Genomic DNA, 27,851 nt, shown 5'->3' with positions numbered 1-27,851 from the left:
ATCCTGAGGATGAGGCCTACTTGATCATAGTGAATTATCATTTTGATGTGTTCTTGGATTCGGTTTGAAAGGAGTTTGTTGGGTATTTTTGCATCAATGTTCATAAGTGAGATTGGTCTGAAGTTCTCTTGTTTTCTAGGGTCTTTGTATGGTTTAAGAATGACGTTATCATGGCCTCAAAAAATGAGTTAGGTACTGTTCCATCTGATTTTGTTTTGTGAAATAGTTTTGAGAGTATTGGTATTAGGTCCTAAAATAAAGTTCTGATAAAATTCTGCACTGAACCCATCTAGACCTGGGCTTTTTTGGGTTGGGAGAATTTTGATGATGACTTCTATTTCTTTTGGTGTTATGGGATTATTTAGATGGTTTACCTTGTCCTGGTTTAATTTTAGTATCTGGTATCTGTCTAGGAATTCATCCATTTCCTCCAGATTTTCCAGCTTTGTTGAGTATAGGCTTTGTAGTATGATCTGATGATTTCTTGAATTTCCTCAGTTTCAGTTATTATGTCTCCTCTTTCATTTCGGGTTTTGTTAATTTGGATACTCTCTCTTTGCCCTCTGTTAATCTTATTCCTTAGCCCTTAGGTTTATCAATCTTGTTAATTTTCTCAAAGAACCAGCTCTTCATTTTGTTAGTTCTCTGAATGGTTCTTTTTTGTTACTATTTGATCAGTTTCTGCTTTGAGTTTGAATATTTATTGCCTTCTACTGCACCTGGGTGTATCTGCTTCCTTTTGTTCTAGAGCTTTCAATTATGCTGTCAAGCTGCTAGTGTATGCTCTCTCCAGTTTCTTTTTGGAAGCACTCAGAGCTATGAGTTTTCCTCTCAGTACTGCTTTCATTGCATCCCATAGGTTTGGGTATGTTTTGTTTTCATTTTCATTAAAGTCTAGAAAATCCTTAATTTCTTTCTGTATTTCTTCTTTCACCCTGCTATCATTTAATAGAACATTGTTTAGTTTCCATATGTATATTGGTTTTTTGTTATCTTTGTTGTTATTAAAGACCAGCCTTAGACCATGGTGGTCTCATAGGATGCATGGGAGTATTTCAATATTCTTATTTCTATAGAGGCTTGTTTATTGACCAATTGTATGGTCAATTTTGGAAAAGGTGTTGTGAGGGGCTGAGAAGAAGGTGTATTCTTCTGTTTTAGGATGATATATTCTGTAGATATGTATTAACTCCAATTGGTTAATAACCTCTGCTAGTTTTACTGTGTTCATTTTCAGTTTCTGTTTCCATGTTCTGTCCATTGGTCTGAATGGAGTGTTTAGGTCTCCCACTATTTTTGTATGGGGTGCAATGTATTTTTTGAGCTTTAGTAGGGTTTCTTTTATTAATATGGGGGCTCTTGTATTTGGAGCATATATTTTAAAGATTGAGAGTTAGTCCTGACAAATTTTTCCTGTAATGAGTAAAATGTGTCCATTTTTATATCTTTTTTGATAACTTTTGGTTGATAATCTACTTTATTTGATAATAGAATGGCCAGCTTGCTTCTTGGGGACACTTGCTTGGAAGGTTTTTTTTGTCCCAAACTTTTACTCTGAGATAGTGTCTGTTTTTGTCTCTGAGATGAGTTTCCTGTATGCAGCAAAATGTTGGGTTTTGTTTATGTGTCCAGTCTGATAGCCTTTATCTTTTTATTGGTGAATTGAGTCCAGTTATGTTAACGGATATTAAAAAATAGTGGTTGTTGTTTCCTGCTATTTTTGCTTCTGGAGGTAGTATTGTGCCTGTGTGTCCTTTTTCTTTTGGTTTTCTTGCTTAGGAATTTTCTTGTTTTTACTAGGATGTAGTTTCCCTCCTTTTATTGGGTTTTCCACCTTTAATTCATTGTAGTGCTGCGTTTGTGTTCAAATATTTTGTAAATTTAGTTTTGTCTTGGAATACCTTGGTCTCGCCATCTTTGGTAATTGAGAGTTTTGCTGGGTATACCTGCTTGGGCTGACACTTGTGTTCTCTTAGGGTCTGCATGATGTCTGTCCAGGCTCTTCTTGCTTTCATAGTCTCTGTTGAGAAATTGAGTGTGATTCTGATTGGTCTGTCTTTATATGTTACATGATCTTTCCCCCTTACTGCACTGAGTAATTGTTCTTTGCTTTGGGCACTTGGCGTTTTGACTATTATGTTTTGGGAGGAATTTCTTTTCTAGTCGACTCTGTTTGGAGTTATGTAGGTTTCTTTTATGCTGATGGTCATCTAATTTTAAGCATAGGGAAGTTTTCTTCTACTATTTTGTTGAACACATTTCTGTGCCTCTTATTTGATATTCTTCACCCTCTTCTATTCCTATTATCCATAGGTTTGGTCTTCTCATTGTGTCCTGGATCTCCTAGACATTTTGGGTTAGGAGCTTTTTGGTTTATGTATCTTCGTTGACTGTTTTGTCTATGTTTTCAATGCTGTCTTTGACCCCCAAGATTCTTTCTTCCATCTCTTGTAGTCTGTTGGTGATGCTTGCATCTGTGACTACTGATTTTGTTTTTAGGTTTTTCACCACAAGGGTTGTCTCTTTTAGTGTTTTCTTTATTGTTTCCATTATCATTTTAAATTCCTTCTTCTATTCTTTCCCCTCTTCTGTTCTATTTTCCTTTAGTTCTTTGAATTCTTTGAGCGTTTTTCTTTTATCCTCTCTAAAAGCTTATATTTCTTTATGCTTTTCCTCCTGTTCTTGTTTAAGAATCTCTATCATCATCTTGATGTATGATTTTGGGTCTGAGTCTACTTTTTCTGGAGTGTTTGTCATTCTGCTGTTTGCTCTGATGGGAGAGCTGGGTTCTGGTGTTACGAGGTTGTTTTGGTTTCCCTGGGTTATGTTCTTTTGCTTTTCTCTTGCCATCTTGTCTCTCTCTTGTACCGGACCTGTGTCCCTGGATCTCTGCTGTACCTAGTGACAGATGGCCTTACCACCTGCTGGCTGGAAATAGACACCCTAATGCAGGATTCCTGCTTTCCTGAACCAATGGGTGTGGGTGCACTTTGTGAGTGCTCAGCACAGATCTCTCTGCTCCCTGGCTACTTTGGGTGTTGTCTCACAAGGTCTGTGTCCCTGGATCTCCTCTTTTCCTGGTGGCAGATGGCCTGAGCCAAGTATCTGCATCTTTATAGGCCAGGTGGTAGAAGACTCTCTCAGAAAATAGCCATACCAGTCTCCTGTCAGCAAACTAATTTTGGAATCAGCCAAAGTATTGGTAATTTGTGTCTATAGATGGGATGGATCCCTAAGTGGGTCAGTCTCTTTCTATATCAATACTTTAAAAAAGGAGCAAGGAGGAGCATATGGTAAATATTGGAAGGTGAAAAAATAGAAAGATGATGTAATTTCTTATACCTCATAAATAGTGAAAATTATTTTAAAAAAGCTCTTAAAATAATTTAATATGAATATGTGTATGTGTGTGTATATGTATGTTTGTGTGTATATATGTGTGTGCATATCTTGGGATGTTTATGAATATTAGAAACTATTTTCAAGAGCTTTTTCTTTCTTTTCACCATGGAACTTAGGGTTCCAAATGTGTGAGTACTTCCATGCTGTGAGGATTATTGACAACTTAAGGTGCGATTAATTTTTGTTAACCAGTCTAGATTACATACCTAATGAGTGAATCATGTGCACATGCCTATGCTATAATTTTTCTGAGTGAAAGGCTGATGGAGAATGTTTATTTTGGTGTCAGTGTATCTTTTTTTTCATCCTTGGCACATCACGTGTTACTGATTGATTTTTCTTAACACCCTGGAGTAAAGTCTGTATTAAAATGGATGTATTAGCATTTTTGGCCACATTATTATTTGTAAACACAATAATGTATTTTATATAAATATAATTGTATATTGTCTTAATGTATTATATTATAAAATAGTTATATAGGTGAAATTTCAAGAAAGTAGGTTTTAATTTAACAAATTGTCCACTCAAAAAAATAACAATTGCATTCTAAAAAGTGATTTTTTTTATTAAGTCTATTAAATTTAAAATGTACTTTGCCTCGATGATGACCAATCACATTTTATAGTCCTCCATTGTCACTGTCTTTCTCTTGTTTATGATTGTAGTTTAGTAAAATTCCATAAGCAAAGCACATCTACAAACAAAGTAATTAGAACGGATACAGATACTAATTCTTTGTAATATGGGGGACCCATGACTCCAGGTGCATATGCACCAGAGAAAAGCATTCTCTAGCATCAATGGAAGGAAAGGCCTTTGATCCAGTGAAGGCTCATTTTTCCATCATAGGGGAATGCCAGGGTGTTAAGGTAGGAAGAGGCGGTTGAGAGAGGGATCATCTTCATGGAGGCAATGGAGGCAGATAGGGAATGGAATTGTCAAAAAGGGGATAGCACCTGAAATGTAAAAAATAAAAAAATAAAAATAAAATAAAATTTTACTAGGATTGCCAACCTTACATTAGGATACCAATCCCAGGATCCCAGGTGAACATGATGTATCTCAAACATTGCCAATTTGCCAGAAAAACATCTTATTGAGACTGCAAAATATTTTTATGATATTGAATCCAAAGAACAAATGATAATCTAGAACATGACATCTATGATTATGCATTCCCTGAAGTTTTAGACATTTAACATTTTTCAGATATTATTTTTAATAATTTACTTAAAATAAACATAGCATAAAAATGTGTCAAATTCAAAATGAATTCTACACACACACACACACACACACACACACACACACACACACACACACACAAACACACGCATTGTTTTTTATCCATATACCTTCAAATGACATTTCTTATTCATACCGGATAGTACTTCACTTGAAACATGTTTCAGTGTTTGGTTTAAAAATTTTATTTGAACAATAGAATTGTATTGTTTAAACATTTGTAAAGGTAAATTTACTTTTTAGTGAAAGACTTTTATTTCATTTAATGTATCTGTAGGTATAAAAAATATATCAAAACTATAAAAATACATTTTTGTAAATGTTGTGGACTGTGTTGGGTGCACTTGGGGATACATACTGCCTGCCCCTTGTGCCAGATCTGTTGCTTTGCATAATTTCCCAGGGATACACCTCAGTCACGGCGGCTAAAACCAACCTAACACTGGTTCAATTTCATCCTGTTACATCCTCTAAATAGTGAACATCCTAATCTTCATCTTAAAATTATTACAAAGGTTTTTCTTATTTTTTCTTCACCTATTGTTCACAGATATATGTACATTCAATTAAGAAACATAATGAACTTTCAAATTCTATTAGCCTGTCTTTTATGTTTCACTGAATATTGTTCTTATTTTTATTTTTGTTTTTTATTTACTTTGCACTTTATCTCCCTTCACTTTAGGTAACCATTCTGCCATTGCTATTTTCATTCTATTATAAACAAGCTTGTGACTGTAAATAGCACCATCATTAAACATGGATGAATTTTAGAACATTATATTTAAATTTTTCATTACTTCAAACTTCTTTTAATCTATTTTGAATCTCCACTAAATTCTATTTAGGCTATTGATTATTTCTAATTATGATATATTTTTTTAAATTTTTTTAAATGAACAAATTTATTTTAAAAAACAAAGATAAATATACAGATTACAAGATTTTTGCATAAAAGTATACTAATACATTTTTATCATTACTTGTGTTTTTTTTTACGTTTTGATAGTGTGCATTAAGATCTTACTAGTTACAATGAGCATAAGGTACATGCAAAACAAGATGTAACCTGGAAATAGTCAAAGTTTTCTTGGTGGATAAACATTAAGCATAATGGTTTTTCATTTTCTTTTTTTTCTTAAACTTCATACAGTCTGTGAGTTGTTTCTCGAGTGTTCAGAGCTTTCTGGGGTTAATAACCAATTATCAGTGACTGCATATTATGTCTGTTCTTTTGTTACTGGGTTATCTCACTCAGGATGATATTCTCTAGATATATCCATTTTCTTAAGAATTTCATAAAATCATTATTTCTGATAGCTGAGTAGTACCACATTGTGTAAATATATCACAATTTTTGTATCCATTCATCTACTGAAGAATACCTGTGTTCTTTTCAGCTTCTGGCTATTATTAATAGAGCTGCTATAAACATTGTGGTACATGTATCTTTGTTGTATGTTGGAGCTTCTCTGGGGTATATGTACAGAACTGGAATAACTGGGTCTTCAGGTAGTACTATGTACAATTTCCTGAGGAATCGCCAGACTGATTTCCAGAGTGGTTGTACCAGTTTACAACCCCACCAACAGTGGAGAAATGTTTCTCTTTCTTTGAATCCTCACCAGCATCTGCTGTCATCTGAATTTTTGATTTTAATCATTCTGATTGGTATGAGGTGGAATCTCAGGGTTTTTTTTTTTTTTTTTTTTTTTTTTTTTTTTTTTTTTTTTTTTTTTTGATTTGCATTTCCCTGATGGCTAAGGATGTTCAGCACACCCTTAGATGCTTCTCAGCCTTTTGATATTCCTTAATTGAGAATTTTTTGTTTAGCTTTGCAATCCATTTTTAATAGGGTTGTTTGGTTCTCTGGTGTCTAACTTCTTGAGTTCTTTTGCACTTTGGATATTAAGCCTCTATCTGATGTGGGGTTGATAAAGATCTTTTCCCAATCTGTTGGCTGCCATTTTGTTTTCTTGATAGTGTCCTTAGCATTACAGAAACTTTGCAATCTCATTAAGTCTCATTTGTCAATATTTGACCTTAGAGCACCAGCCATTGTTATTCTGTTCAAGAAATTTTCTCCTGTGCCTAAGTGTTCTAAGGTTTTCCCTACTTTCTCTTCAAATAATTTCAATGTATATGGAGATGTTTGATCCACTTAAACTTGAGCTTTTTACAAGGAGATAAGGAAGGGTCTATTTTCATTCTTCTTCATGCTGAGTGCCAGTTGAACCAACACCATTTGTTGAAGAGAGGCTGTCCTTTTTCCATTGAATGTTTACAGCTCCTGTGTCAAAAATCAAGTGACCATATATGTGAGGGCTCATTTCTGGATCTTCTATTCGATTGATACAAGTGCCTTTCTCTGTACCAGTACCATGCAGTTTTTAGCACAATTGTCTTGTAATATAGCTTGAGGTCAGGGATAGTCATTCCTGCAGATGTTTTCTTGTTGTTGGGGATAGATTTCACTATTCAAGGTCTTTTGTTATTCCAGATAAAATTGCACATTGCTCTTTTCAAATCTATGAAGAATTGGGTTGGAATTTTGATGGGGATTTTAATCCCTTTGATTTCCTTTTTCAGTCTAATTGCTCCAGCCAGGATTTCTAGTACTATGTTGAATAGGTAGCAGAAAAGTGGGCTGCCTGGTGGAGTCCCTGATTTTAGTGGGATTGTTTCAAGTTTTCCACCATTAAGATTGATGTTGGCTGTTGGTTTGCTGTATATTTCTTTTATTATTATTTAGGTATGGGCCTTGGATTCCTGTTCTTTCCAAGATTTTTAACATGAAAGGGTGTTGACTTTTATCAAATGCATTCTCAGCATCTAGTGAGATGACTATGTGGTTTTTTTTTTTCTTTGAGTTTGTTTATATGGTGGATTACATTGGTGGATTTCTGTATATTAAACCATCCCTGCATCCCAGGGATGAAGGCTACTTGATTATGGTGAATGATCATTTTGATGTGTTCTTGGATTTGCTTTGCAAGGATTTTGTGGAGTATTTTTGCATCAATGTTCATAAGTGAGATTGGTCTGAAGTTCTCTTTTCTTGTAGGGTCTATGTATGGTTTAAGAATGAGGGTTATGGTAGCCTCAAAAAATGAGTTAGGTAGTGTTATATCAGGTTCTATTTAGTGGAATATTTTAGAGATTATTGGTATTATGTCATCCTTAAATGTCTAATAGAATTCTGCACTAAACCCATCTTGTCCTGATTCTGTTTTTTTTTTTTTCCGGTTGGGAGGCTTTTGATAAATGCTTCTATGTCTTTCGGTGTTATGAGATTATTAAAATGGTTTATCTCGTTTTGGTTTAAATTTGCTATCTAATATCTGCTTGAAAATTCATTCATTTTGTCCAGATTTTCCAGTTTTGTTGACTATATGCTTTTGTAATAGGATCTGATGATTTCTTGAATTTCTTCAGTCATAGTTGTTATGCCTCTACTTTCATTTCTGATTTTGTTAATTTGGATACTCTTTCTAGCCCTCTAGTTAGTCTGGCTAAAGGTTTATCAATCTTGTTAATTTTCTCAAAGAACCAACTCTTCATTTAGTTGATTATTTGAATGGTTCTTTTTGTTTCTATTTGGTTACTTTCTGCCCTGACTTTGATTATTTCTTGCCCTCTACTCCTCCTGGATGTATCTGCTTCTTTTTGTTCCAGAGCTTTCAACTGTGCAGTCAAGATGCTAGTGTATGCTCTCTCCAGTTTCTTTTTGGAGGCACTCAGAGCTATGAGTTTTCCACTTACTACTGCTTTCATTGCATCCAATAGGTTTGGGAATGTTGTGCTTTCATTTTCATTAAATTCTTGAAAATCCTTAATTTCATTCTTTATTTCTTCTTTGACCATGCTATCTTTAGTAGAGTATTGTTCAGCTTCCATGTGGATATGAGCTTTTTGCTGTCTGTATTGTTAATAGTCCATTGTGGTCTGATAGGATGCATGGGAGTATTTCAATCTTCTTATATCTCTTGAGGTTTTGTGACCAACTATATGGTCAATTTTGGATAATGTGGGTTGAGGTGCTGAGAGTACATTATATTCTTTTGTTATAGGGTGAAATGCTATGTAAATGTCTGTTAATTCCATCTGGTTCATAATCTTTGATAGTCTCACTGTGTCCTTGTTCAGTTTCTGATCGCCTGATCTGTCTATTGATGAGAGTGTGGAGTTTATGTCTCCCACTATTATGTGTGGTTCAATGTTTGTTTTGAGCTTTAGTAGGGTTTCTTTCATATATATGGGTGCTTTTGTATTTGGAGGATATATGTCAAGGATTGAGAATTCATCCTGATAAATTTTCCCTGTAATGAGTAAAAAATTTCTTTGTTTGTCTTTTTTGATAACCTTTGGTTCAAAATCTACTTTATGAGATATTAGAATGGCTACTACAGTTTGTTTCTTGGAGCCATTTTCTTGTAAAGTTCTTTTCCAACTTTTTACTCTGAGGTAGTGTTTGTCTTTGTCTGTGAGATGAGTTTCCTGTATACAGCAAAATGCTGGATTTTATTTATGTATCCAGTCTGAATGTCCACATATCTTTATTGGGGAATTGAGTCTATTTATGTTAAGAAATAGTGGTTGCTGTTCCCTGCTATTTTTGCTTTTATAGTTAGAATTATGTCTGTGTGTCTTTCTTCTTTTGGTTTTCTTGCTTAGTTATTTTCTTTCTTTTTCTTAAATGTAGTTTTCCTCCTTGTATTGTGTTTTCCATACATTATTCTTTGTAGGAATATTTGTTTTCATATATTGTTTAAATTAATTTTGTCCTAGAATATCTTAGTCTCCATCTATGGTGATTGAGAGTTTTGCTGGATATAGTAACCTGGACTGACATTTGTGTTCTCTTAGTGTCAGTATGATGTCTGTCCAGGATCTTCTAGCTTTCATAGTATCTGTTTAGAAGTCGGGTATAATCAAGAAAAGAAAAAATCCATTATGTTACTCATTTTACACCAAGAAAACCTTCACTAATTCTAGGTTACATCCTGTTTTATGTGTACTTTATGCTCATTGTAACTAGTAAGATCTTAATGCACACTATCAAACCTTATATAAAAAAGGCCAAGCAATGACAAAAATATATTCATATACTTTTATGCAAAAACAAAAAATAATATAATAATTATAAATAAAATATTATACCATGAAAAAAAAAGAAACAGACAGGTTGGTCAATGAAATTGAATCCAAAACCCAAAAATAAACCCACACAGCTATAGATACTTTTTTTTCAAAGAAGCCAAAACTGTACAATGGGGAAAAATCATTTTCAACAAATGAATCTATTGCCTGACTGCCTGTGGACCCCAGTACCCTTACAAAATCATTGTTTCTAGTCTTAGTGTGAGAGGATACACCTGGCCCTGCTGCAACTTGATATGGAGAGGTGATACATAGAGAAGAGGGAGGGGGAAGAATGGAAGAAGAAACTGTATGAGGCTTTACCTGGGGGAGGGGATGATACTGTGATATAAAGGGAATAAATTAATTAGTTAAAAAAAGAAGTCGGGTGTCTGCCTTTATATGTTATATGTCCTTGTTCCTTTATCAAATTCAGTATTCTTTCTTTGTTTTGAACACTTGTTGTTTTGATTATTATGTGTCAGGAAGAGTTTCTTTTCTGGTCCAGTATGTTTGGGGTTCTGTAGGCGTCATTTTTGCTCATGGTCAGCTCCCTCTTAAGGATAGGGAAGTTTTCTTCCATGATTTTGTTGAAGATATTTACTGTGTTTTTTGGTTGATATTTTTTGCCCTCTTCTATTTTTATTATCCTTAGGTTTGGACTTCTCATTGTGTCCTGGATCTCCTGTATGTTTTGGGTTAGGAGCTTTTGGTTTTTGCATCTTCTCTGTTTTTTCTGTTTTCAATGTTGTCTTCGGCCCCTGATATTCACTCTTCCATCTCTTGTAGTCTGTTGGTGATGTTTACATCTGTGACTCCTGATATCTGTTTTAGGTTTTCCATCCCCAGGGTTGTATTTTTTATGGTTTCTTTTTTGTTTCTATTTTCATTTCCAATTCTTTCATCTGTTTGGTTGTGTTTTCCTGTAGTTTTTTTGAGTTTGTGTGTGTGTGTGTGTGTGTGTGTGTGTGTGTGTGTGTGTGTGTTTCCTCTTTAAGAGCTTCTATTTGCTTATGGTTGTCCTCCTGTGCTTGTTTAAAGATACTCATATGTGCTTCTTGAAGATTTCCATCATCATTGTGAGTTATGATTTCAAGTTTGAGTCCTTTTATTCTGGAGTGTTTGGCAATCCACTGCCTGCTGTGGTGGGAGAGCTGGGTTCTGATGTTCCCATGTTGCCTTGGTTTCTATTGCTTAAGTTCTTTTGTTTTCCTCTTGCCATCTTGATATCTGTGATTATACATGGTCTTGTTGTCAGTGACTGGCACCTCTCTCTCTGTGGATCTGAGGGACTGTGGGCTCCAGAAAAAAAATTGCTTCTGAGTGTTCGGCTTTTAGTTGGCAAGCAGTGAGTTCTGATAGCAGTGACTCAGCTCTGTCTTTGTGGGCTCATGTGTGGTAGTTCTTCTGAGACTGTCCTTATAGCTCAGCTCTCTTCCCACAGGTCCTAAGTACTACTGGCAGGGACCTGGCTCTAGGCCAAAATGTACCCTTTTCCAGATAGCACAGTACTTTCTGCTCTCTGCAAACTCCCAGTGTGCTTTTGTGTTAGGCTCCCCTCTGTTCCAGGTGTATGAGGGCCTGTAGAGCTGAACTTCAAGCACTGCCTTTCTAGGGCTGACCCCAGGTCCCACCTTGGGCCTGTTCCTTTGGTCTGTGAGCCGGGCTTTCTGGGAAGATCCACAGTCCCTCTCCCAGACCCTTACTGTGACCTGCAGGCACACCTTTTCAGCATGTTCCACCTAGCTCTCTGAGCTTTCCTTACTCACAGTGCAATATCACCAGGCCTGTGTCCCAGGATATCTGCTGTTGTTTGTGTTTTTGAAGCAATATTGTTGTGTGATCTATGGAATTTAGGTCAGAACAATATTGCCTGCGATTGTTTTGTGATTACTAGTTCCCACTAGAACTTTTCTTTCCTGACTCATATTTTGGTGTTGCCTTTGTGTTCTCTAATTGATATTTCTGTGCTCAATTTCGACGACCACATAGAAAGTGCCCCATGAAGGTTTTTCCTCAAGTTACATTTTAGTGATGTATATTTTAGGTGTGAATTTTTAAAATGACTATATCTCTGGTATTATTGGCATGTTTTGAATTCATTTATATTTGCTATTGTATATAAAAGTCTTTTCTCTTTCCAGGTAGTAAGGATTTTTAAATAATCCTCTTTGAATTTGAAATATAAATTGATGTAGAAATGTTAATATCTCCATCCTAGATTCTGAATGTGTATCATATGAAAAATTCAGTTCACAATTGAAAATAATAAGAGAAAAATTAGAAAAATGAAAGGAGAAAAATATAAGTAAAGGAAACATGATTTCACAATGTGTAAGGATATTATAAAATGTTTATATATTTAAAATATACTAGAAAAATGTTAATAGTCATTATTTTTATAAACAAATAAATATTGAAAAAGAAATTTTAATCGGTAAGAACTTGAAAATGATAATTTAGCACTGTGAAGAAACAAAAATTACTATCTTTACTATCCCAACAGTTTTTACTGAATATACATATAAGAACTAGACACTCATAACAGAAATTTATATTATTTCATGTGAAATAATGAAATTTTATATAGAATTTCTATTTATGTAAGTCATATGTCTATATAACTTTATTTCACAAATGTATATTGATTAATTAATAAAGTGCAAAAGAATAAAAATCAGTAATAATACAGTATTTTGTAATAGAGTATAAATTGAATAAATATGTTTTAATTACTTGAATTAATATTAAGATTTCAACCTCAGACAAATGTCATGCTTATCTCTATGATCAAGCTAAATTTCCAGCATTTTTTTCTTGTGTTTGTCTTAAGGTTGCTTGACTAATGAAAATATAGATTGACTGAATTATATTTTATTTTGTCCTATTTATAAAATTAGATTGTTAACATCAACTCTTTTTTTCTTCTTTCAGGAATGGCAAACTCATTGAAGAAAATGAAAAGTATATATTAAAGGGCAGTAATACAGAGCTCACTGTCAGGAACATAATCAATAAAGACGGGGGCTCTTATGTCTGCAAAGCCACAAATAAGGCAGGGGAAGATCAGAAGCAGGCCTTCCTTCAAGTCTTTGGTAAGTGTAATCGCACTTGATTATAATGTATTAATATCCACCCAAGGGAAGGCAGTCTGAGCCAACCTTCACTCTGCTATTAGAGTCAAACTAGAAACTTTCCATAAAAGAAAACTGTTTCTTCATTCCAACAGCATTCATTAAATAAATTCCTCTTCCAACATGTTCTTAAGAGTTACATTGAATAACACATAGAGTTTCATAGGATATTGACTGATTCATAATAGATGGTAAAAGATACATCATTTATATTTTACCCAATGAACTGAATGTTTTCAAACATTTCTGGGCATTTTTGCCATTACATTATTAACGAACCCATGGTGATATTGATGTTTTATTTGGTGCTTTCAAAATTTCTCATCTGAAGGCTCTTGTTTAGAAATGTTTCCCTATAGCTATAATTGGTGTCTTGCTATTCTCAAACACAGTATGTGAGCATTATCCATATTGAATAAGAGATATATCATCTTTTGGGGGAAAGCTATCTGAGCATGTAAAATAGTGGAAGTGTTTGTTTTACTCTCATTATTTTGACAGCAAAATACACAGTTGCTCAAAATCTGTAGAATCTAAAGGTAAACATGTTTTGAGCCTGAAAGAATGCTGGCTCACTGATTACAAACACTGGCATCAGTTCACAGAAGGTTGTGGTTCAATTCTCAGCACCCACAAGGTGGCTCACGACCTCCTGTAATTTCAGTTCCACTGGATAAGCCCCTCCTGGTCTTCCTGAGTATTGTAGGTACATGGTATACATACACAAACATTAACAAATATCAATATAGATACGAATATATCTCTTTTAAAAAGTTAAACACATAGGTAATATTTTGTGACTTTAGCCTACTGTACATACTTTTTATCTAATTATTTTATTACTAAAACTAGAAAAATGGAGAATTAATGGTGCATATTACTGGAATCTCAAAATGTCTTCTTTAAACACAAAATGAATAATAATGCATTCTGTCTGGTATTGTAGCAGAAGTACATATGCATTTACTGGAGAGCAGAGACATTAATAGTTTCTGTATTCCTGTAAGATGATACAAAATTTGAAGAAAAGTTAAGAAAAATAAGAATTTGAATAATAATATTTTCCCAGAATACTAAAGGATCAGATTAGTCAGATAGCGTTGGTATTTGGGTCAGAATGGTTTTGCAGTTTTAAGGTCTGGTCATACTAAAATGATGTTTATTTTAGTATTCAATTGTGATGTATAGAAAAAAAAAAACAAAAGCCATACGTAGATTGTTGACATAGAATGAAGAACATGTGTATTTGAACTAGAAATAAATAATACAGCAAAAATAAATAATACAGAAAATTCTTATCTGACCTTTCTCACTTAAAATAATAGTTTCAACACCGAGGAAACTAAATAAATATTCCTGATTGTGAGGTAAGCAGTTAGAAACAGCAGTGAATATGATATAATTTCCAGGAAGAGGTTCTCAATTACACAATCTGTCTAAGCTAATGTAAAATAACACTTAGTCATTTCTTCCCTTATTAGGATGTCAGTATGTGAAAAGAAGGAGAAATATGAAGATTTCTGTTGCTCCCATATTTTGAAACACTAACAGACATTGCATTACATCATTGTGGGATCACTTTTTTGAGGCAACAAGAATAAATTTATGGTTTCAAAAACACACACACACATATAGTAGTGAATGAAATAAAACATAAAACTGTTAAAAGTCCTTTTTTCATTGTTATGGTATTAGGAATCATATTTCTACTTAAAAATTTTCATTTCATAGTTAATTATATTAACATTTTTAAACTATGGGAATTGATAAGATAAAACTAGTTTTTAGTATCGAATTCCTTTTAATATTGTTAAGTAAAAGGAGAAAAAAGTGAAAGAACAGGAGGGAAGGGAGGGATGGAGAGAGACAGGCAGGGAGAAAGAGAGAGAGAGAGAGAGAGAGAGAGAGAGAGAGAGAGAGAGAGAGAGAGAGAGAGAGAGAGAGGGAGGGAGGGAGGGAGGGAGGGAGAGAGAGAGAGAGAGGGGGGGGAAGAAGCAGTGTTTTAATGAGGGTTTCTTTTGTTGTAACCAAATTCCATGTATATAAGTGACTTAGGGGAAAAAAGTTCATCTAAGTTGCATATATAGTAGAGGATAACGTTGTCTAGCATCAATGAGAGAAGATGAATGTTTTCCTAGTGTAGGGGAATGTCAAGACCCAAACATGGAAGACGGTGGTTGGGAGTTAGAGGAGCTTCATGGAAGCAATGGGATGGAAAGTGGGAATGGGAGTGAAAGGAAAGGTGATAATATTTGAAATGTAAATACAGAGAATATGCAATAGAAAAGAAAGGTTAGTCTCAGCCTACCACTCTTAGGCTACCAATAAATGATCACATAAATGTAGTCAGGGCAAGAACTTGCTCCACTTGATGTTTTTCTACACTATAGGACTACATGCCTAGGGCTGGCACCATCCAAAATAGTACGGTCCCAAACACAGAAACTTTCAGTCTAGAAAATTTTCCACAGTCTTGTCTACAGGTTAATTTTATGAAGGCATATTTTGAAATAGTGCTCTGTCTTCTCAGATGACTGTAGGTCAGATCATGTCAACAGAATCAAAACATAACCAACAACAACAAAAACAAACCCTGTATACACAGATAACACAAAGACCAAATTTTATAGCATTATGCCATTATGTAATTGTAGAGGCAGATATATTTTTTATAAAAATTTTTATAGCAGTAAACTTAATGTTGTGTTCTACAGTGATATAGTTATAAAGAAATTGCTAATACTAGATCCACGTTTAATCAAATTAAAGTTATAACTCATCAAATGTAATTACAAGTAGAAAATCCTTGAATATGTCTTTATATCATAAAAAATTCATTTTTATACACCTAAATGTCATAGGTACTAAAAATTCTAACCATTTTTCTACCTTGTTAAACTTACTAAGAGAAAAAATACAATAAACAAATAAAGAGATGCTGCATATTTATCTGTGTGTGCTAACTGATACATTGTTTTGGAGAGGAAATTTCAATTTTGTGATTTAGGAAACAGAAAAAAAATGTGTTAAATTGGAAAAAAATTGTAAGGAATTATATTTTATATAAATTTCTGTAGATCTGAAATAACTATTATAATGAAAATGGGTAAAATTTTCATTCATATTGATCCCCCACCCTAAATTTTTTTGGTATTTTTAGAAGAAGAATCTTATAACTGCTATGAAAGTGGTCATCTCTTAGAGTTCAAATGTGGAATCAAAAGTCTGTTATGAAATTTTCAGTGTGAATAGTAAGCAATTTGGTCCAATACCAATTGAATAATATGTGTATTTTTTACAGTACAGCCTCATATATTACAACTTAAAAATGAGACAACATCTGAGAACGGTCATGTCACACTCATCTGTGAAGCTGAAGGGGAGCCTGTTCCAGAAATCACATGGAAAAGAGCCGTAGATGGAGCCACATTTTCGGAAGGTGATAAGGTAATACTGTTCTTTCTACAGTAAACCCTTTGTAGGTACACAATGTACTCATTACCTTACATGAACCAAATAATTAATGTACTAAAACTAAAACTAAGTCAGTTTAAAATGGTTGTAGTGAAGCAAGTATCAGTCAATTACTAACAGGTAAAATGCACTTGAATAGATTACAAAGTCTTAAGTTATTGGTATTATTTGTAAAGTAGTCTATGGATGTTTGAAATACACTGACACTCTAAAAAGCTTATTGCTAGTTTAAGTTCAATCTTCTCTGTAAATTAAATTATTAAAATTTGAAGCACTCATTTAGTCTTTTCTTACAGAAATGTTTCTGTTCACAAGTTTCTGAATTCATACAATGAAAATTCTAACAGAAAGATACCACAACAGATACATATGTACATACATACATATGTATGTATGTATGTATGTATAAAATTTTAATCTGCTTTCACTACAATAAATTGAAGTTATGTAGAATTCAAATGTTTCCATGTATTGCACTTCATGGATTTTTTTACTGCTCATTTTCATAACCTCTCATGTTAATCTTTAAATATACACAGAAAACAGAGAAATATTGTAGAAACAGCAAGTCAGAGAAAAGGTTAATGACATTCCTGGAAATGAAAAGTCCTAAAGTAATGTTCAGATACCATTATATGTAGTAAATACTTTTAAATGTATACCTATAAACATTGGTGTATATATAACAAAATGCCTCCAAGCACTTTAATTTACTAATATGAACTTAGGAAAATGAGAAGTTATTTTGCCTACAATACCCTTCCTCCACTATTGCCTGACTACATTGTATTCAGCATCACATAAATTAAGTTGATAAGGCGTCAGTTATGCCCATTTCTCATTTAAAAGAGTGGATTCCCCATGTGTCACAGTTTTCAAGTGAGTGTTCTCTTAATATCATTTTTCTACCAGTGTACATCTCTTTAAAAATAGTTAATGATATTCTCTAGCAATATTTTACATATTCTATTAAGTGATGACAGAGTAGAATGACTACCCACATTTTTGGAGGCATTACATCTTCCTTTAATGTTTTCCCAACTAAAAAACTTTGGTTTAGCACCATTAGCACAAGTAAAATAAATTAATGCTCACAAAATTGTGAGAAATTAATCAGCTATCTAAAATGTTAAGGGGCGGGACTCATTTTAACATGTGTCTATGAATAACTCAGGTAATTATTGTCCTACCATTACACTTCTTAGATCATTTTCCACAGTTCAATACTCAGATTTCTTATTGTTTTTCCATCTAAAAGTTCTCCATGTTATCTCCCACTTTTTATTTGACTTACATTATTATATGAATACGCTGAATGTTGCTACATATATAATACATATATTGGTATTTCATCAATAAAGTTGCATCAATAAAACAAAATGTCTGACATTTGTTCTAACAGCAATGCCCTAAGCCATCTCAAACTTACAACCCAGAAATTCCTTACATGGCACCTGTGGAAGGATATGTCTTCTTTCCTATTTAATAAGCACTGCCACTCCCAAAATAAAATTTTTAAAGCATACCTTACTTAGATTCAACAAAGCAATTATATAAATTGTATTTAATACAAATTTATGGAGTAGACCAATAAAGTGCTTGATTTCTAGGATGACATTTCTCAAATGATTGATGACTGATTTTCTAGGTATTAGTTGACCTTTCTGAAAGTGTTCCCAGGCCTTTCAATGGAAAATCCACAAATTGAACTGACCATTGAAGGAATGAATGCAGACCATGTTTTTGAAATCCATCCTTGACACATACATGTGCACAGCTTTGTCAGTAACATTTAGATCATTAATGAGACAACTTCCAGTCTTACGCTATTCATCATAATGCTTGTTAATATCTCACTTTAATAACGAATTGAAAAGTACATTGAAAGTCTCATGTCAATATTTTTTTCTTGTACAGTTTATATCATTACTCTTATAACCAGTGAATTTTGATTATGGATAGTTTTATAAAGTGTGAAAATGATGGTCTGATGGAATATTAAAATTTACAGTTTGGATTGAGATTGTATCATTTTTGTTATGGAGAGTGACAGGACATTAAATTCTCTATGATAATCAGTAGGAGATATTGTAACAATTCAGATTCCACATTCTCAACCTTGAAGTTAATTCAGTATTTTTTTCTTCACAGCTAAGGAATATTTAATATGAGCTATAGGAGTATAAATTCAAAAAACTCATTGGAAACTGACTTTAACTTCTTGGCTCTTTATCAAGATGAAATCCAAAGCTAGTAATTTTAATAAGAAAATATTATTAACAGTGCTGTGTAAGATTCTTTTTGAGACTGGGAAAAATGCAAATGAAAATAATCATAATATTCAAAAGAAAAGCTAAGGCTTTGGTGAAAGTGAAACTTTATATGTCACGAATTAAGTTACTTCATTCACTATGCATTTTAGAATATGTTTGAATTTTTCTCCAATAATATGTCAATGTACCCATCTTTGAAAATATTTATGAAGATAAAATCAAAGAACCATATTTCTTTTGTCCCCTTTACACTCGGGGCATTTATTAACAGAGACAGAGTAGTCCATGAGTTGTTACATGTAACTGAAACTATTTTTACTGAATTCTAAGATAGATGCACTCAAAAGTGCTTTTTGTAAGAGAACTTTCAGCCTTCAGCTATGGGGCAAAAATTTACAAAGCTCCTTGCTGTAAATGAGAACATAAAAAAGAAATGTAACCTCTGTTGAAAGATTCTTAAAGATATGAAGAATTGGTACTATGGTAGTGTATTGGCAGCAATCATTACCGTACTATTATAGTGAAGTGTGTTGCAAGCATGAAAATTTAAGTTTATTCTAGTGACCATGTAAAAAGTGTTAAGTGAGATCTTTCATGTCAGGGTCTCCTCTGTTTTAATTATGAAATACTAGACAGGCATAAGCAAGATCATCACTGTTGTCTCCAGGCCAAGTTGCCTCACCTAAAAAGTCAAGAGTCAGTTCCACACTAGTAAGAGACCCTGTCTCTACAAGTATTTGTATATCTGTGAGGGAGGGGGGTGGTGCACAGTTGTACATACACATATGGAAAAAAATAAGTATAAAATGTTTCTAATTTGTACAAAAATCCCCAGTAATACATAACCTCCTTTCTTGGAGCCTTAAATAACAGTTGAATCATCCATGGTGAGTATGAAAAAGAGTTGTATCTCCATGTAAGTAATATAAGTCTATGAATTGTATAAATAATCTCTTGGTTATTTATACATTGGTTACAATGTCAATATTTTAGCAATCACTGACCACACAGCATCCCATTTTCAGTAGACAGTGCTTCATAGACAAGAATCTGTTTATTATCGATACCCATTGGCAATGAGAAAAGCATCTTCTCCAAGGTCACTAAAGATACAAAAAAAAAAAAAAAAAACAAAAACAAATACAAAAACAAAAGCAAACAAACAAACAAAGAAAAAACCTGCCTGTGCAAACATCATGAACATGAGTAGTTGCCCAATAGGAAATGAGATCTGTGATTTGGGGGAGGTGGGCATTATTGTTGTAGTGGTGTTTTGCCCATTTGTTTTGAATTGTGTGTGTGTGTGTGTGTGTGTGTGTGTGTGTGTGTGTGTGAGTGTGTGTGTGCCTGTGTGTGTGTCTGTGTTAAAATGGGTAGGAGTTAGAGGACAGTTTTCAAAGAACTTAGGAAAGGGAGAAAAATTTGGATCAAATTATATTGAAAAACATTTCCAAACTAAAAAGGGGAGGAAAAAGAGAGATGAATCCATACTCTCATGACAGAAAGATGTTTTCTTTTGCTCTTAATATCATAGATCACAAATTATAACTTACATTGCACAATTTATTTAATTGGAATTAGTATGTGTGATGAAATTTCTGTTAAAATATTTTAAATATTAGTGTTGTGTAAATCCTCATTATGTTTATAACCTAATTTAATTTTAATTTTAAATTTAAATATTCATTTCTGATAAAATTTAGAGAGCCTGAAAATATGTTTAACTATATGACATAAATATTTAAATATTTACAGCTTAAGCCAAAACAGAAATACTGAGGTAAGTATTTAAAATAATAATAAATATATAAAATAATAGTAGATTAAAATGTTCTGAACTCTTAACTACTCGTGTTTTCTTACACTTTATAACATTTCATATTAAAGGAGTTATGCTTATTTTAAAAGATTGAACAATTTGTGACACTATGTCTAAAGTGTTTATCGCAGATACAGGTAGTTAATACTTAATTTTTCTACTTAATACTGTTAATTATTATTTTGAACCTCTCCCTTCTCAAATCATACACCCTTATTGTTGTCCAAGAGAGTTTTATGTCTTTTGAATATATAAGTATAGTGTGTACAAGAACTTTGTGGATGTACACTCAGGCCCCAGCTCCCCCTGGAGCATAAAGTCTACAGGATTAGTCACATCTTCTCCCAGTAGGGCCAGACAATCAGTCTCTGTTATGTTTCCTGACACAGCCAGGTCTTAAACTTAATTTGTCAGGTTCAGATTTTCTACCCATGAGGGATAGGGCCTCTCAACTAGACAGCTATATCAGGCTCCTGTCAGAATGAACTACTTGGCATCTGAAATAGTGTGTCTGTGTTTGGTGACTGTATGTGGGATGGATCCCCAGGTGGGGCAGTCTATGGATGGCCTCTCCTTCAGTCTCTGCTCCACACTTTGTCTCCTTTTTTTCTCCTGTGAGTATTTTGTTCCCCTTCTAACGAGGATTAATCATCCACACTTTTGTCTCCCTTCTTGAGCTTCATGTGGTCTGTGTTGTGTATGTTGGGTATTCTGAGCTACTGGACTAATATCTACTTATCAGCTGGTGAATACCATATGTGTTCTTTTAAGATTGTGTTACCTAACTCAGGATGATATTTTCTAGTCCCATCAGTTTGCCTAGGAATTTCATGAGGTTACTGTTTTTAATAGCTGAGTAGTACTTCATTGTGTAAATGTACCATATTTTTTGTGTCATTAACTCTGTTGAAGGACATTTGGGTTCTTTTCCGACATCAAACTAAATGGAGCAACACTTGAAGCAATCTCACTAAAATCAGGGATGAGACAAAGCTGTCCACTCTCCCCCTACCTTTTCAATGTAATACTGGTAGTCCTAACTAGAGTAATTAGACAACAGAAGGAGGTCGAACGGATACATATTGGAAAGAAAGAAGTCAAAATATTACTATTTGCAGATGACATAGTACTATACTTAATTGACCCAAAAAATTCCACCAGAGAACTCCTACCCCTGACAAACAACTTCAGCAAAGTGTCTGGATATAAAATTAACTCAAACAAGTCAGTAATCTTTCTCTACCCAGAGGATAAACAGGATGAGAAAGAAATCATGTAAATGATAACCTTCACAATAGTCACAAACAACACAATGCACCTTTGTTTGACTCACCAAGAAAGGGAAAGATCTGTATGACAAGAACAAGAATCTGAAGAGGGAATTGAAGAGTATCTCAGAAGACAGAAAGATCTCACATGCTCATGGGTTTGTAGAATTAACATTAAAAATGGCCATTTTGCCAAAAACAATCTAAAAATTCATTGCAGTCTCCATCAAAAGTCCAACTCTATACTTCAGATTTGCAATCAAAATTTTAATCCAATTACAAAACTTACATGAGAGACTATCAACTCAAACTTTTAGCAAAAAGGAGAAAGAAAAAAAATCTTCCTGTGAATTTCTTTGTCAGATAGTTTTACCTAGCACAGGAAAGGCAACCGATACAACAGTATTCTTTATAAAAACACCCTGTGTTAAAAATATCTTGTCTAAATGTTATAGAGAAGTTACAGTGGAACACAGCAATGATGCTTCAATTAGAAAACTGCCGGTCCTGCTCTCTCCCCTGTGAGTATTCTCTCTGCTAAGTAAATAATCTCTGATACCAAAATAGGTAGGTGAGCACACAATCCATTCAAAAATATTGTTACTACCATTTATTTAATTTATCTTCTATACAATGGCTCCTAAAAGAGATCCTCATCTTGTGTCAATAACTGAACAGGAAATTTCAAAAGAGTTAATTTTGCTAAGTAATAATATGCTAGATAAGCTGTGAGGTTATATTTTCTTAAAGGCATATAGCTAAAAAGAAAATTTGTTTTTCTATTGTATCTACATGTCTTTGAAATGTGTGTCGTTTTGTGTTGAGGGAAACAACTCCATGATTCAGCCTTATTTTAATACTAAAATTATTTATTTCACCCAGATAAACACATAGACATAAACTAAAATCTAGTAAGGATTTTAAGACTAGGATGAGTTCTTTAGTTCTAGTTCCTAGATTTAAATGTATATAATTCTATTACACAAGAGAGAATCTATTATTAATGTCTATGATATCTAATAAAGTATTTTATTATTTTTTCATTTTTATTTATACAGGCAGTCTTGATCATCTTAAATCCAATTTCTCCCTTAAATCTTCTCAAATACAATTTGCTTTCCAACTTTCCAAGTTGTGCCTTCTTTATCTTTTTAAATAACCCAATAAGAAGATTACATTTTAAATATAATTTGAGGCTTATGGGTACTGTTCTTTAATATATATGTACATATATACATATATGTACATATACATACACACATACATACACATATGTGCTGTTTCAGTTATTTATCCACTTATTGATATGCCATGTTTCTCTAAATTAAGAATATTTCATATTTTAAAATAACAATCTGTATATATTATATGAAAAATGAAATAGAAAATGGAAAACTATGCAATGTACACCATAGTTCTTAGAAGACAGAGGGCTTTGGAGTGGTTATTTTAAAGTCACCAGAGAATCTCTCCTGGAAGTATTTATAGTATATATAAACCATAAGGTTCTTTATACCTTTCTGTTAATCCTGTGCCTTTTTGTTTTGAAGCAAATGCAAACATAATTGTTGACACAAATCCTTAAAGATTACTTTTATTAAATGTAAGCAGTAAAATAATATGAAAGTGAGTGCAATTAATCTGACACACATTTCATTTCTGACATTCAGACGTTTGGAATGACTAAAAACTAAATCTGTATTGGTTCTCTAAAGGAATCAAGGAGTCAACCTGCATAGACATATGAGTGGGCACACCCACAAGCACAAACATGCACACACAAACACACATACTTACACAAACACACACACACACACACACACATTATGATGTGCTATCATGGCTTACAGGCTGCAGTTAGATGCCTAAAATCTCTCTCTGCAAGTTATCATGATTTCCCTCAAGTTCATTCTATGGGCTGTGTTCTGGTGTGTCCCAGACATCTCTTGTTCCTCAGATCCTTCCTTCACTCCTTTTTTTCTTTGTTTTTATTTATTTTTTACAACTTTATTTAAAAAAAAACAGATACATGTATAGATTTTTAAAAGCATTTTGGCCTAAAACAATACAAATATATTTTTGCAAGTACATGATTTTTTAAAGGTTTGATAGTATGTATTGAAATATTACTAGTTACAATGAACATAAAGTACATGTAGAACAGAATGTAACACAGAAGCAGCACCGGAAGCTTGGCTGTGGGACTCTGCATCTGTTCACGTTAGGTGTTGCAGGAAGTCTTTCTGGTTCTTAAAGAAGTTTCTAATTAGATTCATATACAGAGCTATGAACATATAGACTACCATAAAACTCACTTGTTGGATACTGACTATATTCTTTTAAATCTACTAAGTATTGACCAGGTTTAGGAAACTGTACGGGGAAACTACAGTGCAAAATAACCAGTTATCTGTTTTTATTATTTGAAAGAGATAAAGTCCAGGATTCCTAACATAAATTAAGGAATATAGTTTGCTACTATAGTTGGATAGCTTGCATTGTGTGCACATAGAGAATCTCACACTGGATCACGTTAAGTCTGATTACCACATGCAAGGAGGAATATTGGTAAAATACAAAATAGGAAATAAGCTCAATTTCACATCAAAATATTGAGATGCATCTTGTGTTTTCACTATAAAAATGTCCCCCATAGTTAAGACCACTGTACTCACTCTATGACGCACACACATGCACACACATTCGTACATACACACAGAGGCAAACACACACATACATACAGACACACACACGCACACACACAAGCACATGCACACACACTCATACATACATACATACATACACACACACACAGACACACACACACCTTAACAACATTTTGTAGCTTTTGATGTAAAATACAGTTTTAGGTAGAATGATGCATGAAGGTCATTAAGTCATATAAATCACTGCTTCTTATTTTTGTTATTGCTGACATTGTAACTTGACATAATAGAGCAGGCTGAACTTGCTCCATGGAAGCTGCTCTGCTGATTTATTGCTGTGTGATATTAGTGAAACTGTGCTCTCATGCTTGTCCTTTACACATTCTCTCAATTAGGTAACATTACCTTATCTAACAAGACTGTGGTTTCCTTCAAGAGGATATTAAGACAAATTCTGATTCTTTTGATCCAACCTTATTTAAGGATACCTGAATACTAGTATTTACATCAGTGATTTCCTTCCGACCCTTCACAGTGTGAGGGGCTGTATTTTCCCAAATCCCTTTCCCCTTTTAGCTTTTCGCTGTAGTGCGACAGCGGCATCATTTTTAAAGTCTTCCTATTAGGAGGAAAAAGAGCCCGATTCTGATCAGAGAGAAGTATACTAAGAGCTCACAAGCTACTCGTGGCACCTGTGGTTTTAACACCTGTAGTTTTTCTTTGCAAAGGTAATGTGCTTCTGTGAAGAAATTTTTTATTACAGTGACATTTTTAGGATACACCTAATGCGTTTTTTTCATACGAGCACTGTGAGAGCAATATGATAGGTCCCTGCTGGGCAAGAGGCAGAACTGATACTTCTATTCCCCATCTGATGTAGATGGGAGAATATAATTAGCCTTACTGGAAATCTTCCTTGATGCCCCTGAGCTGGCTGAGAGGTGAGTTTTCCATCATTTACAGCTCTCTGAACTCTTTCAGCTCACAGCTTGAACTGAGACTGTAAGAAGGTCTTGTCATAAGTAAAAGGAGCCATGCTCAAAGCTGTTTCTGAAAAGATTTTAGGACATGGTATTGAAAACACAAAGGCAGCATAAATTTCTAATTCCTGAGAAGTTTGTTTTTGAATAAACATCATTTTTGTAGGACACTAGGCTAGGAATTCCCACTTTTGCAAGGGGTTATTTTGAGTTCAATTTTATACATGGGAAGCAATTCCATCATGTTTTCTCAACAAAATCATATTTTATTTTTATAATGAATTATAGATAACTTAGGTGACATTTTCTGGTTCTCAGGAAGTAGTGTGTTCATTCTATTCCCAAAATACTGTTTTAATTAAGCCATAATTGTATAAGCAGTATCAATGAATATTAGTAAATTGACAAAAGTTAGTATGAAATGAAATTTTTGAATTGTGCATGTGTTCACTGAGCAAATATTTTTAAATAAATTCAAATTCAACGGTGTCACTTTTAAAGTATATAAGCAACATGCATATTTGTTTCTAATTTGTTAAATAGAGAAGAAAAATGGATGAGTTGATTTATAGACACAGTATATTGTGATGATTGTGAAAAAATGTGTTAATGAATTATCCTTGTAAACTTTCTGTCCAAAAGGAAGCACAAAAAATAGTATTGGAGATGATAATTAGTGAATTAAATTGATCATTCTCTCATTTTAATTACCCTTATGCTTGGACTCATAGATTATTATAAAATTTTTTTAGCATTTAAAAACCAAGATGTTCAGTCATAACTTACTACCCCCATACTATATAACTTGTATTCATTTAGAACATAAATAATCTACACATCATACTTTTTCAGGGGTTTACTATAGCCTTAGGATCTGTCTCTAAAGAAGATAACATTGCTTCAGTTCTTTCATCTATAATATTATATATTTTATGTTGAAGTCTTTCTCTCTTGGATTGTAGAGAGTTTCATAAACATGCTTAATAATTCATTCATTTATATGAAAATATATTAAATATTTTGCCATTTATGAAAAAACATTCCAAGTCTAAATTTTCAGGTACATTTTATTGTTAATTTTGTCTACTTCATTACTTTCTGTATTGTACAATCTACTGTCTACCTGATATCATTATTTGATGTATACTACAAAGTCTTTTATTCTTTCTATATAATGAATCCTGCTTAGATTTAGCACCATACATATTCTCAGTGGAAGATGGTGCAAGTAACTTAGCCAGGGAAAAGCTCCCCATTGTTTGGAATGGTATGTTTAAAATTGTGCTCATCACATGAAGTGAGTTGTTTGTGGAATCAATCTTCATCTCCCATTTTCTGGCTGATTCTTTTCCTTCTTCTTTTGAAAGTATAATGTATGCATATGTGCCTATGTATGGAGCTTGTCATATTCAACCCACCCATAAAGCACACACAGGTAAATTGGGATTAACCTACATTTCTAGTTCCTATTTTTTTTTTTTTTTCACTTGTTTTGGAAATTTCAAGACCTTAGTATATAATTTGGTAACTTACAGTGGTTCTCAACCTTCCTACTGCTGAGACCCTTCAATACACTTTCTCATGTTGTGGTGTCCCAAAATAAAGTTATTTTCATTGCCATTTCAGAACTGCCATTGTGGTAGTGTTATGGATCCTGTTGTGTCTGTGGGTTTGTTTTGATGATCTTAGGCAACGCCTGTAAAACGTGTCTTTCAACCCTCTAAGCTTTGAGAACCACTACAACTGTACTGTGGTACAAGCCAGACAATCATATACTCCCACATAACTAATTTTTATTACCTCCTTTCCAAGCTATCTTTGTACCTTGGCCCCCCTTCTTCCTTAAAGGATCAGTATTTGAAACTAATCCCAAATTTTCCTGCTTCCTTTGAGACAGAAGACATGAGGCATTTGCTGTTCTGTGCCAGGCACACCGCAATTTGCATAATGTCTGGTAGTTCTAGTCATTTTGATTCCAATGACCAGATTTGAATTTTTCTTTATGTGAAGATATTTCATTCTGCATGTAAAGCACATTATTACACTCTTCCATCTATCAGCCCACACTTGAGTACGATCTATATATTTGCCACTGCAGATACTGCCAGAATAAACATTCAAGTGAAGTGTTACCTTGGTTTGATTATTTCTTTCCCTTTAGCCACCCACCTGAATAGGATGTTCAATCTCTTTGAAGTTACTGTAGAAATGTCACCATTCTTCTCCATAATGGCTGCTCTCATTTACATTCCTGTGAAAAGTGTTCTTTTCTCCTATACCATCATCAACACTTGTTGCTTTTGCATGAGATTCATTCTATATGCTGTAGAATATACATACAAATATGCAGGAAAAAATAAAGATACAAAATAGGATTATATTAATAAGATGCAATTATAAGCAAAAGCCATCTTCAACATACCATTAACATCAATAATACATCTCTCA

General features: G+C 33.6%; 1 protein-coding gene across 1 annotated transcript in view; it reads left to right on the top strand.

Moving 5' to 3' along the window:
* The window catches only part of NCAM2 (neural cell adhesion molecule 2), a gene marked incomplete at both ends in the record, with an annotated part of 450,721 nt that overhangs the window by 260,028 nt on the left and 162,842 nt on the right, over positions 1-27,851 (top strand). Inside the window, 2 exon segments of the mRNA XM_080918990.1 lie at positions 12,724-12,884; positions 16,225-16,370. Coding sequence (XP_080775116.1) covers positions 12,724-12,884; positions 16,225-16,370 — 307 coding nt within the window.

Source organism: Micromys minutus (genome assembly GCF_963924665.1).
Source record: "Micromys minutus genome assembly, chromosome: 7".
Lineage (NCBI taxonomy): Eukaryota > Metazoa > Chordata > Mammalia > Rodentia > Muridae > Micromys > Micromys minutus.
This window is presented reverse-complemented; position numbering and strand designations above follow the sequence as displayed.